A 14,321-nucleotide genomic window follows, 5' to 3' on the forward strand; every position below is an offset into this window, starting at 1 on the left:
GTCATTAGACATTGGAATGGGCTGCCCAGGGAGGTGGTGGAGTCACCATCTCTGGATGTGTTTAAGAAAAGACTGGACATGGCACTTAGTGCCATGGTCTAGTTGACAGGGTGATGTCAAAGGGTTTGAATTGTGGAATTAGTAGTATAGTGTTCTGCAGTGTGTTTAGGGTATTAGGACTTACAAGCTGAAACTTTTTTGCTGACACTTCTGCAGCACTTGAGTCTTCTTTGGTTCTCTTATACATGTCCTGTGCAGTGGTGTTCAAGATCTTACACATAAAGATAGCCTAAGGAGTTTTGCTTCTGGTTCTGATTAGATAATGCAAAAAGTTTACTTCTTTTTGTCACTAGTGCAATAGTGCCCCACTTGACAAACTTCTGAAATAATCCTGACTTATTAGACTGTGTGTGGATCGATAGTAATGCTTCATTGTTAATGACTTTAGGAGTTAAATGTTGTCAGGAGTTTGTACATGTGAAATTCACCTGTTGCTGCTTAATATTAAGATGTACTTTGGATTTGTGCTTAGGTTCAGGCAAAAAACCTGAAAGGTAGAATGGTGATTGGAGTGGCTGCAGGCAGATTCCATACAGTGCTATGGACTAAGGAAGCAGTGTATACCATGGGGCTGAATGGCGGCCAACTAGGTAAGGTAGAATCGTTCTGAAAGTAAAACCCAGCCATTAAAAGATGTTATTTGTACTAAAGCTGTCATCTGCTTCTTACAGCAGAAGCCTAGTTAAAGCTTTCTCTTCTCTCCTTTCTCTCTTTTTTTTTTTTTAAAAAAAAAAAACCCAGTCTGATTACATCATCCCTTCACACTCCTTTTGAAGTATATTTTTCATTAGTGCCAGTCACTTTCACATTTTGAGGTGATGGGAGCTAGTCAGACCTAGCTCTGTTATTTGAACTCTTCTAATTCTTCACCTTTCATGTATCTTGTGTGGTTCTGCTACTGAAGACTTTCAGGAAACAGAATGTTGCTGTTTCTGTTGCAAATTACCCCAGGGCATGCTTGTCTCCTTCCAGCAGTCTGGCTGGTACTGCCCTTAATAAATTATAAACTACCATTCAGCTCTCCTGCCTATGTCCTTCTTTCACCATGCACTGTGAACATGCTACTGATAACTTTTTCCATACTAACTTTTTAAACTGAAATGCTTGTCTGTATGTAGAATTTTTTTCAACAGCGCCATGACCAGTATCTTCGCTTAATTCAGTAATTATTCTGAAGTGAAGAAAGAACCTAATAAAAATGTATTACCAACTATTGAATGTCTTGATTTGTTGTATGAATGGGATATTTTAATTGCTCTTATCTTTTTTAATAAACAGGTATTGCAATATTGGTTTGGATTTGCATTTCCGCAGTTCTATATCCGTGTGCAAACTAAACTGTTAGCTAGCTCTGGTACTTACAGTTAATCTGCATCAGTTCTGACATCAGGTTCAGACACTTTTTTGTGTTCCTATTTAGGATTGCAAAGGTATGTGAAAAAACTTGTCTTTGTCAGAGAAGTATCTTACTAATGAATATTTTTTTGTGTTTTTTTTTTTTTTTTTTTTTTTCATGTGCACCCATCATGTAAATTTCTGCGTGGTTGCTTGTGTTGTTGAGATTATTCTGGCATGCACATCACCCAGTGCAGTACCATCTGTGATATGGAGACAGTAATTAGATCCTCAGCAGTATAGCTGTGTCAGATGGGCACTGTCATAGACCTGTGGTAATAAACCTTGCCTCTTTAAGATGTTTGGGCACGGCACTACGCTGTAATGTGACGGGGTTGCTTCCAGCTTTAGAGGTAGCTCTGCTGCTTTGTTCCTGGATATTTGTACCTTGAATCCACTCTGTGGTGCAGATGTAAGCGCACACAGAGCAGGCTTATGTTATGGGTAAGATTCTTTTGTGTTAGGTTTCTTGATGCAGCAGAGCAGTAATGGCCTGACTATTTTATTTTTAATATGTTTTCAGAGACCTTACTTTAGAGCTCCAATCTTGTCTGTTCTTTCATGTAACTGCCCACCTTCATGCTTACATGCACTTACAGTAATTTGTAAGACAAGCTTGTTTGGTATCTTCCAATGGCTGAAATAATCTATAGTTTATGCCAATGTGATAGTATTTCTAGTGTCTTGAACTGTAATGTGATAATAAATGTTCTTTGGAGTCAAAGGCAGTACCACTGCAGAGTCTAACCACATTAAATAGCTTTCCCTGTAGAATATGCCTTACTTCATTTTTTGTGTATCAAATCTTGAATGTTTTCTGGTGTTAATGGTGAACTAACAAGTACGTGTGGTGGGTCTCTTATCTGTCTAATGGTTTTGAAGATGGATTATCTAACTACCTAAAAAATCTTTTAGAATTTAAAGGTTCTTCAAAGTAGTGTAGCAAAGTGTCCTTTAAATGCACAATGCGTGGAATGGCAAATAATGGTTTTGGGACGTGTTCTGTTTTCTAGGTTATCTGCTGGATCCTAATGGAGAAAAATGTGTAACTTCACCTCGCCAAGTTTCTGCTCTACACCATAAAGATATCTCTCTGTCCTTGGTCTCTGCAAGTGATGGCGCTACAGTATGCGTTACTGAAAGAGGAGATATTTATTTACTTGCAGACTATCAGTGCAAAAAGATGGCTTCGAAGTATGTGTTACTTTTCTAATTTATCATGAAGAAAAATAGGTGAAGATTTCACTGTAAATAAAATTTATTTATTAATTAATCGTTGTTACGATTTTGAATCAGTAATTTGGGGTCTGTGGATATGATGTGACTTACTTGAAAGCAAATCAAAAATTACAATCTACTAATAGTATTTTATTAGCAGTTATGTTAGTAGTACTGGTGGGGATAAATTAAAGTAATTTTTCAGTGTCACTACCTCAACTGTATTTTTTTACTGCTTCTCTAAATGAAAAAGGTAACTCTGTCGTAGGAGCAACATCAATACACAATGAAGAAACACTAATTTAACCTTTTGTGTTCTTTCAGACAGCTGAACCTTAAAAAAGTTCTTGTTAACGGGGGATGTTTGGAATATAAGGTAGATACCCAGAATCTCAAAGAAAGCGGGGGTCAGAAGATTTGCATTTTAGCACTGGATGAAGCTGGAAGAGTAAGTTGTGTCCCTAGAAATCATAATTACATAGCAAGCTGCACACCAATTAATCAAACTTTAAACATAAAAAATTGACAGGACAAAATCGTACATAGAAAATACCCAATTCATTTCTGTAGAGCTGCTAGTGATTTTTTTTTTTTTTTTTTTAAAGAGCTATGGGAAGACTACCAAAGTAATGTACAGTAGTTTATTTTTAAATCTATGAACATCTAATGGCCTTTCAGTGAAGGGGTAAACTCCTTTACTTTATATACATAAGTGGTTATGTAGCATACATGGTCTGGTCTTTTTTTTTTCCTCGGCTCTCTTCTCACCCCACCTACCCAGTCACCTTTACACCCTCCAGAAATAGTCTCAGAAGTAGTCTCTGGACTTCAAGTTTTAGAGCCTTTGCTGAAAAGCAGCTGTTCTGTAGGTGAGATGTCCCTTTTATTGTTGAAAAATTGCAGCTCAACCTGGTAAATGGCTTAGTATTTATAGTTAAGTGTAGACACTGTGTTGGCTTATAACTGGAATAATACGACAAATTTGTTGTTCTCTTCCATCATTGTTTCATAAGAGTAACAGTTTATAGAACCCTTCAAAAGCCCAGCCTTTTCTAGATCTGCTCACTGGGAGATCTAAACCTTCAGTGCCATCTAGTGGTGTGTACAAAAAGGTTTTGTTACTGAAATGCTGCCTTCTTCAAGAATGTTAGAAACTGAGCTTGCATATCAAAATCGGGAGCAGTGTGGGTGATTCCTTTCTTTCCTTGCATTTGACTGAATTATGTTTTGGGATGATCTTATCTGTTTATTAGCTCATTAGTTGTCTCAGAGATTATAAACTTCCAGTTCAGTATTTGTTCATGTGAGGTTTAGCCTCTAGCATCTGTAGTATTGTTAGTGCCCCTTCAACATCTTTGGGACACTGCTTTAGCGGTAAGAAACTACTTTGTCTTACTGCATCAGTAGAATTATGTCAACCTGCATTTGATATCTTTCCATGCTGAATACTGACAAATGCTGGGATCTTTAGTGCTTTTAGGCATTATAAATTATTGAGTAAGGAAAGGGATGGGATCTTAATACTTGTTTCCTGAATCAGCATTTCCTGGTCTGACTTGATTGTACCGTCTTTAAGAGAGTGCTGTTTAGCCTAGAAAAGAGAAGGCTCAAGGGGGATCTTAACAATGTATATAAGTACTTGAAGGGAAGATGTAAAGAAGATAGAGGCAGGCTCTTTTCAGTGATGCCCAGTGACAGAACCAGAGGCAGTGGTTGCAAACTGAAACAAAGGAGATTCTGTCTGAGTATCAGGAAGCACTTTTTCACTGTGAGGATGACAGAGCACTGGCACAGGTTGCCCATGGAGATTGTGGAGTCTCCATCCTTGGAGAAGCTGTCTGGACATGGTCCTGGGCAGCGGGCTCTGGGTGGCCCTGCTTGAGCAGGGGGTTGCACTAGATAATGTCCAGAGATCCCTTCCAACCTCAACCATTCTGTGATTCTGCAGGGCTCAAAACAGGGGAAAGGAAATAGGTTACTCAAATTCTTTTGTCCCCTCTGTAGTTATGTGTTAACAGACCTGTGCAGGCCCTTCAACGGGAGAAGACAAAAGCCCAACTGTAACACCACTAATGCCACATCTGGGCTTTACCTTGCATGGGATTGTTGCTTCATGCTCGCTTCTTTCAGACATCTACAGTGTATCTTGTTGGCGTCCTGCTGTGCATGCAGTTCTTCATATTTCTGTTGAATGTTTTGAAGTTTGTGTTGGTCATGATCTCCATTCGAAAACCTTGGCTGGCACAGAGAAACTTGAGATTTTTGTCAAACAATTAACAGGAAATGGTTTAAATTTTTGGTGTGCTAGCTTTGAATTTTGCTTGATTTATAAGCAAACTAGTTGACAAATCTGTAAATGAAGAACTAGCTTAAACTTATTTCTTGACTGGATGACACCTTTTGCTGTCCTTTTTGAAATGTCAGTAAAAACTGTCCTATAGGATACTGCTGTGAAGATGTTTAAATATTCAGAGAAGATTTTCAAATGCCATTCATGGGCAAACAGATCTTGATATCATCATAATTTTCTGTTTTTTTACTTGTGGGTTCTTTTGTATTAGATGTCATAACACTTTAGGATATAATTTTGAAGAATGTCTTTCTCCTTTTATATGTAACTTTGAGATGGCATGTTCTTGTGTTTAAAAAAGTAGTGTGTAATATGTAACTGCTTTGATATGATATGAAGATTTTCCCTTTCTCTGAAAAATGATATTATAGGTGTTTTGCTGGAAGTCATCTAACAACTCCATGAAGCAGTGTCGTTGGGTGTATGGCCGTCAAGTCTTCATGTCAGACGTTGCTTTAAATAGGAATGAAATAATGTTTGTCACACAGGATGGTGAAGCTTTTACAGGGAAGTGGCTGGAAGAAGGGAAAAAAATCTCTGAAAAGAAAGGTTAGCTGTGATTTTTTTTTTAATGGTTTTTAAGTACTTCAAGTCAATATAAAAATAATTGAATCTTTTTAGTCTCTAACAGTATTATGTGGTGAGTTCATTCCTTCCTCTGTGGCTAACAGTTGGTAGCATTGACCACTACTGTTCTCTTTCCTCAGTAATACTAAGATTTACTTGCTTTGCAGCCTTCAGTTAACCTTCAGGTGGAGATTTCCAGAAGAAAAGTACTTCTGAAGAGTAATAATATTGCAAGGGAGCAGTGTAATGATCTTCTCACATATTAGATGACCAGTCCTAAGAGACTGGCATTGAACAAAAGAAGGGGCTTGTACTTGCTTGCACTGCTAAGTCCGTGAAACCTTATGTTTCCCAGACCTTTATTTGGGCATAATACAGGGTTCAGAGCAATTTCTGCCTTGTTAACTTGGCTCATATTGCTGAGAGTAGGTCCTGATGGCTTTTTTTTTTTTTTCTGGGAAGGTAGCTGTCTACTATAGAACAAGATTTTAGTTGAAACAGTCAGCTCCGTTCATGTTGCATACTAGTTTTAACTCTGTTGCTACTTTCTTTTATTCTGCACATCATGTAGTAGTTCCCTCATTACAGAGGCACCAAACACATCTTTTAGCTCTGTCCTGGTGCTGGCATGTGTCTGTAGGCACTCTCTTCTTTGTGCTTTTTGCTGTTCTTTTTGTAGTTTTAGTATCTTCAAGGAAAATTTACAATCCAGACCTGTTAAGTGTCTGTTGATGTCTAGTTGATGTTCATCACTAATTTGTAATGAATGAACGCTTCTTGTTTTTTGAAAGGTTTTAGTGAGTGTGGTGAATGGTGTGCATGTATTCAGTTATACAGTTCTTGAAAAATAATCCAGTGTGAAGAGAATATCACTTTTTTTTCGATAGTATTTTGCTAGTTTGGGTATAATTTAAACAGATACAATATGAAGTCTGAAGGCAATTGTATTATATCTGCTGTAATTGATATGACGGGACAAGAAAGCAATCTTCAACTTCTGTATGTCGATGCACAGTTTGTTTATTCCACAAGAGGTTCTGTTGAATGTTAGATGGCGTGTTTTTCCTTATACGAAGAACTGGCAAAACAAAAAAATAAGAAGTTCAGGATAAGGACTCTCCTATATAGGAAGAAGTTCTTTACTGTGAGGGTAGCAAGACACTGGAACAGGTTGCCCAGAGAAGTTGTGGATGCCCCCTCCCTGGCAGTGTTTAAGGCCAGACTGGATGAGGCTTTGAGCAACCTAGTCTAGTGGAAAGGTGTCCCTGCCTGTGGCAGGGGGGCTGGAACTAAATGATCTTAAAGGTCCCTTCCAACCAAAACCATTCTATGATTCTATGATATGTAATGTAAAGTCTTATTCTTAAAACGTCTTCCTGCACTTCTGTTAAGCGAGCTGAAGTCTTCAGCATAATTTAGCCTTATTCAGTGACTACGTCAATGGACTTACAGAAGTCATAAATCTTGCCTTTTTGTTATATCAGTTGCATTCTAATTAGCTGGACCTTTCTGTGTTTTTTCCAATCTTTTTTTTTTTCAGCAGAACTTGTATCGAGCCTTCAGAATTCTTCATGTGATGTATCCTGTGAACATGATACAAACAGTGTGTATGAAAGAATTCGACTTCAGAAGCTTACTTTTGTCCACCGAGCTGTTAGTATTGCCACTGATCCTAACGGTTACAATTTTGCTGTTTTACAGACGGATCCTAAAACAAGGTATATTTAAAATATCAACAACTGTAATTTTTCTCTTTTTTTTGTGTGTGATTGCAATTAAATCATTCTGCTATTCAAAACCATTTTTTGGCTCATACAGAAGTAACAGTAAATGTGGTTATCCATACTGCTAGAGAATAGCACTTGTTAGTAAACAACTGTGTTGAAGTTACCCAAAGACCTCAGCTTTTATATTTGCGTAATTAGTATAGAAAATGTTGATGTTTTATCTAAAGTGTTTAAGGCAAGCATTTGCAATGTATTTCTTAACACACTCTGAGTTGTAAATACTGTAGAAATTCACCCCTTCAGTGATCACCAGTAATCAGCTTTTATTTAAAAGTGAAAAGCAGGTCTTTATTTGTTCGGAAAAAATGTTTAAAGTAGGAGGAGTAAGTAGAATACTGAACCATGCTCCTTGCACTCTCGTAATAGTTTCCAATATATCTGATAAATAAGTAAACACTAGCTTTTTTTTCTTACTGCTTTGGATTGTAATATGAAATACAGTAAACATTTCTATGTTTTCTTGTTGGAAAAATGATGAAGATAAGATAGTTCTGATAATACATGTTTACTGGCTACATTATAAACACAAAATACTGTATTTGATATTCTGAAGCTAGACAGATCTTACATATGTGGTTTAATTGCCTAAAAAACACATTATTAGTTCCTTTTGTAAAGAATAGGACAAGAAGTGTTGAGTAGTCCAGCAATGTAAGAAAAGGCCCAAACAAACCAAATGGAAACAACCTCACAGTCTTCATTAAACATACTATGTAAAATTTTATGGAGCTCGTAAATAGTGGGGTTTTTTTGATGGATTTCATTTTGTTCTAGTCTTTACGAAATTCCAAGTGTGTCATTGTCAAGTTTCGGAGAGGATTTTGGCAAACTGCTAGATGAAACAGATGAAATGGACAGCATCCATGATGTGACTTTTCAGATTGGCACAAGAACTTACCCCGTGCACAAATACATCTTGGCTGTACGCTCTGACTTCTTCAAGAAGCTGTTTGTTTCCAGTGACAACCAGCTAGACACTCCAGACGTCTACCGTAAAGATGAAGATGCTGTTGGATGTGATCTTTATGTAATAGAGAAAGTTCATCCCGACCTGTTTGCATACCTTCTGCAGTTCATATACACTGATACATGTGATCTTTTGACTCATGGTTATAAACCAAAAATTCCGCATAAAGGAAAATCAGAAGAATATCAAGATACTTTAATTTCTAACCTGAGCAAAATGAGTTTTGATGAAAATGTTAATGGAAAGTCTGCATTTGAGATTTATAGAAATAATCAAGTGCAAGTTATAAATGAAAAACAGAAGAGCAAATCTAAAAAAGGCAAAGTTGTTGGTGAAGAAGCTAACCTCATAAAAATGTTGCAAAGTGCTGCAAAGAAGTTTGGACTCAGCAATTTAAGTGGAAGGTAAGCGAAAAGAAATGCATTTATATTCTGGCAAGCTCTTCACGGAGTGTTTTTATGTAAGCTGATCTAACTTTTTTATTAAAGTAGAAGGCTACTTTAATAATAATTAAAATTATTATAATTAAACAATTATAATAATAATTAAACTTATTAAAGTAGAAGGCTAGTTGGGGTTGATAAATTTGCCTTTTTTTGCTTTGTTTGTTGTTCGCAAGTATAAAAGTTTACATCACAAACCATATCATCTCTTTAAAGCAATGTCAGTTTGTTCTTAAAAGAAAGCATGTATGACCTTTTTGAATGTCAGAAGCAGAATTCCGTAGCATGATTATATACTTGAAGCATCATTTTTCAATAGGCTTCTGTATGATGGAAATTGCAGTTGACCCTTGTTATGTCCTAGATTCTCTTGGACATTTGTATTTAAAATGTCCTGTGTATCTTTGAAGGCATGAGCTCTCTGAGACATCGGATGCAAATCATCTGACTTTCCAGAATGACTGTCATAAAACATTAATACTTACTTTGTTAGAGACAGCTGATCTAATTGAATTTTGTATTGATGAATTTCTATGCTGTCGTCCATAGTCTACCAGTTTTTCCATAGACAATAAACATATTTAGTATAAAACAACACAAAGCAAAGTTAAATTCTTGTTTAACTGATGCATTTTTAATGTTACATGGTGAAACTAATGGAATTGAGACCAAATGTCTCTGTAGAACTCTATTACTCAGTTTTGTTTTGTTTTGTTTTTTTTTCTGCATTTATCTTTTCCTTTCAAAGGAGGGAATGAGCTTTTTCAGGGCAGTTTTCTTCACTGTATTTTTCGCAAGCACTAAAATTAATCAGCAAAGATGTGAAGCTGCTCCTAAAACTGAGTTCCCAAGTAAAATTTCCATGTTTAAGCACTTTCCTTTTGAAAGTGTATTGCTTTGTAATCCACCAGCAGCACTCCTGTGTCTTTACCATCCCATTCACAAGCCTTCTTGATGAGTTAGGGTGCTAAAGAAGCGTTAAAGAAGTGTTGAAACATGCATCTCTTCCAAACCACTGTCTTTGCTCAGATAACTGGTAACAATATATATAACTCCTAGATTTTTGACCCTGTGGTGTTGGACTTTACTATAGCAGTGTAGCTTTCATCTGAGGTAATAAATAAGATAGCTAAGATGTGGAAAGAATGTCAGTTACATTTTACATCTGCAGTGAAGACTTTGAAGTAACAACTGCCCCTTTCTAGTTTTCTGTGATGAATGATTTTGATCCTTTTTCATATTCACAATATGAGCCCACTGAAGTGCTAGTACTTTGTGAAACTGTTGTTCTTAATGGTTTGAACTGTATACTAATTGTATTGCTTACTACTAATGTTAATGATTTGCAGGTTGGATGGAGTCAGGTTAGAAAATGGAAAAATTAACGTTGTCAACAAGAAGAATGGGAACAAACCAAAGTTAAATCAGAAGAAATGGTAAACTTTTTAAATCAAGCTTCCCCTTCCCCCACCATCTTCCTCTTATGTCATCTCTTTGCCTGTTAAGTGTAGGCTAAGGTTGATCAGCTGTATTTTAACTTCTGTTGTACACTTGTCTCTTTCACAGTAACTCATGTTTGGAAGTTCTCTGTAGATGCCTATAGACTGATCTATGAATTAGTAATCTGGGATAGATTATGTATGGTTTCTTTTTGCTGTACATTAATGTGTTCTGTGGATTAACTGTGTCATAGAATACTAATACCAGGAGAACAGAAATGTTGTGGGTTATCCAGTGAAAAGCAGTTTGACTTTTGCAAATATGCTTGCTGTGACAATAAGACTATATGGATTGGAAATAAGCAAATATGTAATATTTTTTCTAATTAAGAAAATCTCTGGAATATCTTTCAGTAGAAAAATTCCTTACACTTTTATCAAAGTGATGTTTGTTTTTTAATTCCATTGGTGTGACTGGGTTATTTATACCCAAAGGGTTGAATAGTCTACTTACATAATAAAAGCTACATTGCATAAAAGCAGTTTTTTCCCAGGATTTGGATTACTTCACCCTTAAAATGCATTGTCAAAGCTTATAGTAGCTACTAATGTAAAAGAAATAACTAACTTAGCATAGACCATTTAAGATTGACTAAAATTAGCCGTAATTAATTTATTTGGTCATAGCAGTTTTGAAACAGTAATTTACCATGTTTTGAAGGAAATAATTCAGATGGAATTTTGAGAGCTCAACTTCAGACAAAAAATTTCTCTCTTGAAACTATTGTGCCTGTACTTTTAGGTTCGTTTCATATGATATTATTGAAGTTTAGGTGTGTTTTATTTTAAAGGATAAATCCTAATTTGCTAAAGTAAGCATTTATTTGTAGAGTTTACAACTTGTAGCTATTCTGAATAGTCACAGTTCTGATCCTGTTAAATATCTTCTAGTTCATACCTCTCCGATGTGACCCTGAAATCTTTAGATGGAAAGGAATTCCCGTGTCATAAGTGTGTACTTTGTGCAAGACTTGGTATGTGTGTGTATTTATATATATATATATAAAAATACTTAAGTCGTGTTGTATTTTTTAACTGAAATTTTATTGCATCTTGAACTGAAATGCCTTTCTTTACAGATTATTTTCACAGCATGTTAAGCAGCTCATGGATTGAGGTAAGCTTGCCAATAAATGCGTGGTGGTATGTTTTGTTGCATTAAATAAGTGACAGATTTTCAGTTTTTCCTAGAGTAACATATCCTAAATACTGGGAAAAAGGAAAGGCTGGATTCTTGGATCCTGTTTGCAAGGAAAAAAACCCAACATTTTTGGTTACTCTACATTTGTACTATTGAGATTGTGTATTAAATGACAGTGATAAATGTGATACTTTAATTTCCTTTGATATATATTATTACTTTTGTTTTAGAGATTTATTTTGAGCTAGTTCATGGATTTATAAAAAGCTACTGGACTATTCTTACAGGATACTGCTTTGGATGAATTTTCATTGTTCTGTAAAAGATCTTACAATTTAAATAGTATGCAGTATGGAATAGCTTTTCATATGTACTGAGTGAAAGATACAGCGGAATCGAGAGTCAATGTGTAGAATCTCTAGTTGACTTTTACTGTTGATGAAATAGAGGATATCAAGGACTATTCCACTTAGTCAGCAGATGCTGCTTCCAGAGATGCAGATCTTTTATTTCTTTTGGTTACTCTTTGCTAGATGTGTGTCAATGCCGTCGTTGTTCCTGGACATCGTAATTTCACTAAATGCCTCTGTTTCAGTATGTGAATATTATTGACAATACTTGTTGAGAGGAAAGGTGTAAATGGAGAACCATTTTTCAGAGACCGAAAGCTGAAGCACTGTGGAAGAGTTTTCTCAGCTTTCATAGCTTTTTGGCAATATGTAAATCTAAGAACCTGGCAAAGTACTGGCAGTTCTCTTCTGCTGCATAACAGAACTTTACCTGTCCTCCAAGTTACTGTGCTGCCTTTTCCTCAGCTGTCACTGAGGAAACATATCTGAAACACTGTGAGAGAAGTGATTGATTTATTCTAAGTGTTGAATGTCCACTTGTATCATTGATTGCTATATCAGTTGTATGTAGTTAATAAATTATCATTTCGTAAGTAAATCTAAATATGTACTAAATTCATAAGTAAATATTTTGTGAATCAAGTACTCTAGATGTTGTATAAAAATCTTAATGTCTATAAGAAGGTTTTAAACTTCAGACGGGAAATATGTCAGTACCAGTAGCATGTTATAAAGCAAAAGAAATCTTTTAGCATGAAGCTTTGCTTCAGTACCACCTGAAATAAACCAAAGTTGTTAAGCAACGATGTCACGTAAACTTGAATGGTGACAATTACATGATTGAATGCCTAATGTTTGCTCATACAAAAGCTTTGCCTTAATGGTTAATATGGTTCTTCAAATGGAGGACCTTGTTTTCTGAGGGATTAACAGTAATGGCTACTTTTGTTTTATTCTTGCATGGGAATTTGTGATTTCACTAGATCTTTTGCCTTGAAAGGAAAGCAGTTCAGTACTGGCATAGGGGATTCCTGTAGTTCTGTTTTTAAACAATTATGGGTGAAGATGCTCAAACTGATGTAACACTGAACTGTTTCATGGGTATTTATTCAGAAGTTTGGGCAGATTTTAATTGCTCTGCTTCAATCAATTCTTAGTTGAAGACCTAGAACAGATTTTGTGCAAATGCTTAAATAATTGTTTGACTTTGAAAATGTGACCCTTAGTCCGAGTCATTTGCTAAATATAATTGCTGTCTTAATTTTGTATTTTATTCCAAGTAGTCAGCTTTTTTTACTCTTTGTTTTTTTTTTTTTTTAATCCTTTCGCCTTTTAGGCTTCCTGTTGTTCTGCTCTGGAAATGCCAATCCATTCTGACATACTACAGATAATTGTAGGTTACCTGTATACAGATGAAGCTCTTGCGATAAAAGGTGCCATTAATATATTTTCAACGCAACTGTAGCTCCTGTAATTTTTATATTTTTAAAATAGAAATTCAATACTTAATATGCTTCCGTTGAAGTTTTATGTAGAAAATCCAATTTTTTTGTGACTCTTGCTTTAGATTTTGAGGTGGTAGCTGTACCCCAGACCTTTTTGTACCTTTTCTTTAGTTTGACAAACTGCATTTTTCCTTTTCCCTCCTTCTCTTGCTTAAAAAAAATGACTGTGCTCTTCTAAGCTCTTCCTTGTGCTGTGAAAATCCCATGAAAATTTGCAAAGCTATTATATTTGTCCTTTGGTAAAATCTCATTGAAGCTGTGTGTGTTATAGTGGCTTTTGACTTTCCCCCAGTGTACGCTTGATGCTTTCTTTTCCAGATTCTCAAAACGTGGAATTCGTATGTAATGTTCTTGTGGTAGCAGACCAACTTCTTATATCCAGACTCAAAGAAATCTGTGAAGTAGCCATTGCAGAGAAACGTGAGTTCTTCCAATTCTATTATAAAGGGTTAGAGAATAAAAAAATGCCTTTTTTAGATGTTAATGTTTTTGTCTATTTCAGCACAGAATTATTTGCTTATATTCCTTTGCTCTGATTACCTTTTGCTGTTCGTTGCATAGCTGTTAACAGTTGTGTCTTTATGCTAACCTAGAACATCACCCAGACTAACCTTCCATTCCTTATGCATTGTTGTCATCATCTCATGGGCTCTAATAAAAGAAAAAACAAGTAAAAAAAGCAAAAAGCAAAAAAAAAAAACAACAACAAACAAACAAACCCAAAACCACTACAACAAATAAACCACACTTTTTATAAACCTTTATTTCATTGAATTCAAACTTCTTGTCTTTAAAACATGATGAAATGAATTCTATGTTTCTCTTTCTGTCCTTGTATTTAGTTCTACTAGTTCTTCTGTTGTTTGACACAGTGCTGTTTCTATGTGGCTATGAAGATCTGTCTCTTCTAGAGAACACTAAGTGTTGTATGCTGATTTCTTGTATGAAGCTAAGGAACAATTTTTGCTTGGCATTTCTTAGTGACTTCCATTTTTCTCACTCTCTCCCCCACCCCTTCACTCCCCCTTTTTTTTTTTCT

The 14,321-nt window shown here is 35.7% G+C and overlaps 1 protein-coding gene across 5 annotated transcripts in view; it reads left to right on the top strand.

The window, feature by feature from the left end:
• The window catches only part of IBTK (inhibitor of Bruton tyrosine kinase), a 61,655-nt gene that overhangs the window by 17,644 nt on the left and 29,690 nt on the right, over nucleotides 1-14,321 (top strand). For 4 of the 5 annotated variants that reach the window (XM_068408618.1, XM_068408635.1, XM_068408645.1 and 1 more), the window contains 11 exons: nucleotides 533-650; nucleotides 2,469-2,649; nucleotides 2,998-3,121; nucleotides 5,395-5,572; nucleotides 7,131-7,308; nucleotides 8,152-8,748; nucleotides 10,137-10,223; nucleotides 11,178-11,260; nucleotides 11,366-11,403; nucleotides 13,114-13,210; nucleotides 13,601-13,702. In XM_068408618.1, coding sequence (XP_068264719.1) covers nucleotides 533-650; nucleotides 2,469-2,649; nucleotides 2,998-3,121; nucleotides 5,395-5,572; nucleotides 7,131-7,308; nucleotides 8,152-8,748; nucleotides 10,137-10,223; nucleotides 11,178-11,260; nucleotides 11,366-11,403; nucleotides 13,114-13,210; nucleotides 13,601-13,702 — 1,783 coding nt within the window. The remainder of the gene's footprint in view (nucleotides 1-532; nucleotides 651-2,468; nucleotides 2,650-2,997; nucleotides 3,122-5,394; nucleotides 5,573-7,130; nucleotides 7,309-8,151; nucleotides 8,749-10,136; nucleotides 10,224-11,177; nucleotides 11,261-11,365; nucleotides 11,404-13,113; nucleotides 13,211-13,600; nucleotides 13,703-14,321) is intronic. The other variant, XM_068408626.1, reaches the window with a different exon arrangement.

This window comes from Nyctibius grandis, chromosome 1 (assembly GCF_013368605.1).
Source record: "Nyctibius grandis isolate bNycGra1 chromosome 1, bNycGra1.pri, whole genome shotgun sequence".
In the NCBI taxonomy this organism is placed as follows: domain Eukaryota; kingdom Metazoa; phylum Chordata; class Aves; order Nyctibiiformes; family Nyctibiidae; genus Nyctibius; species Nyctibius grandis.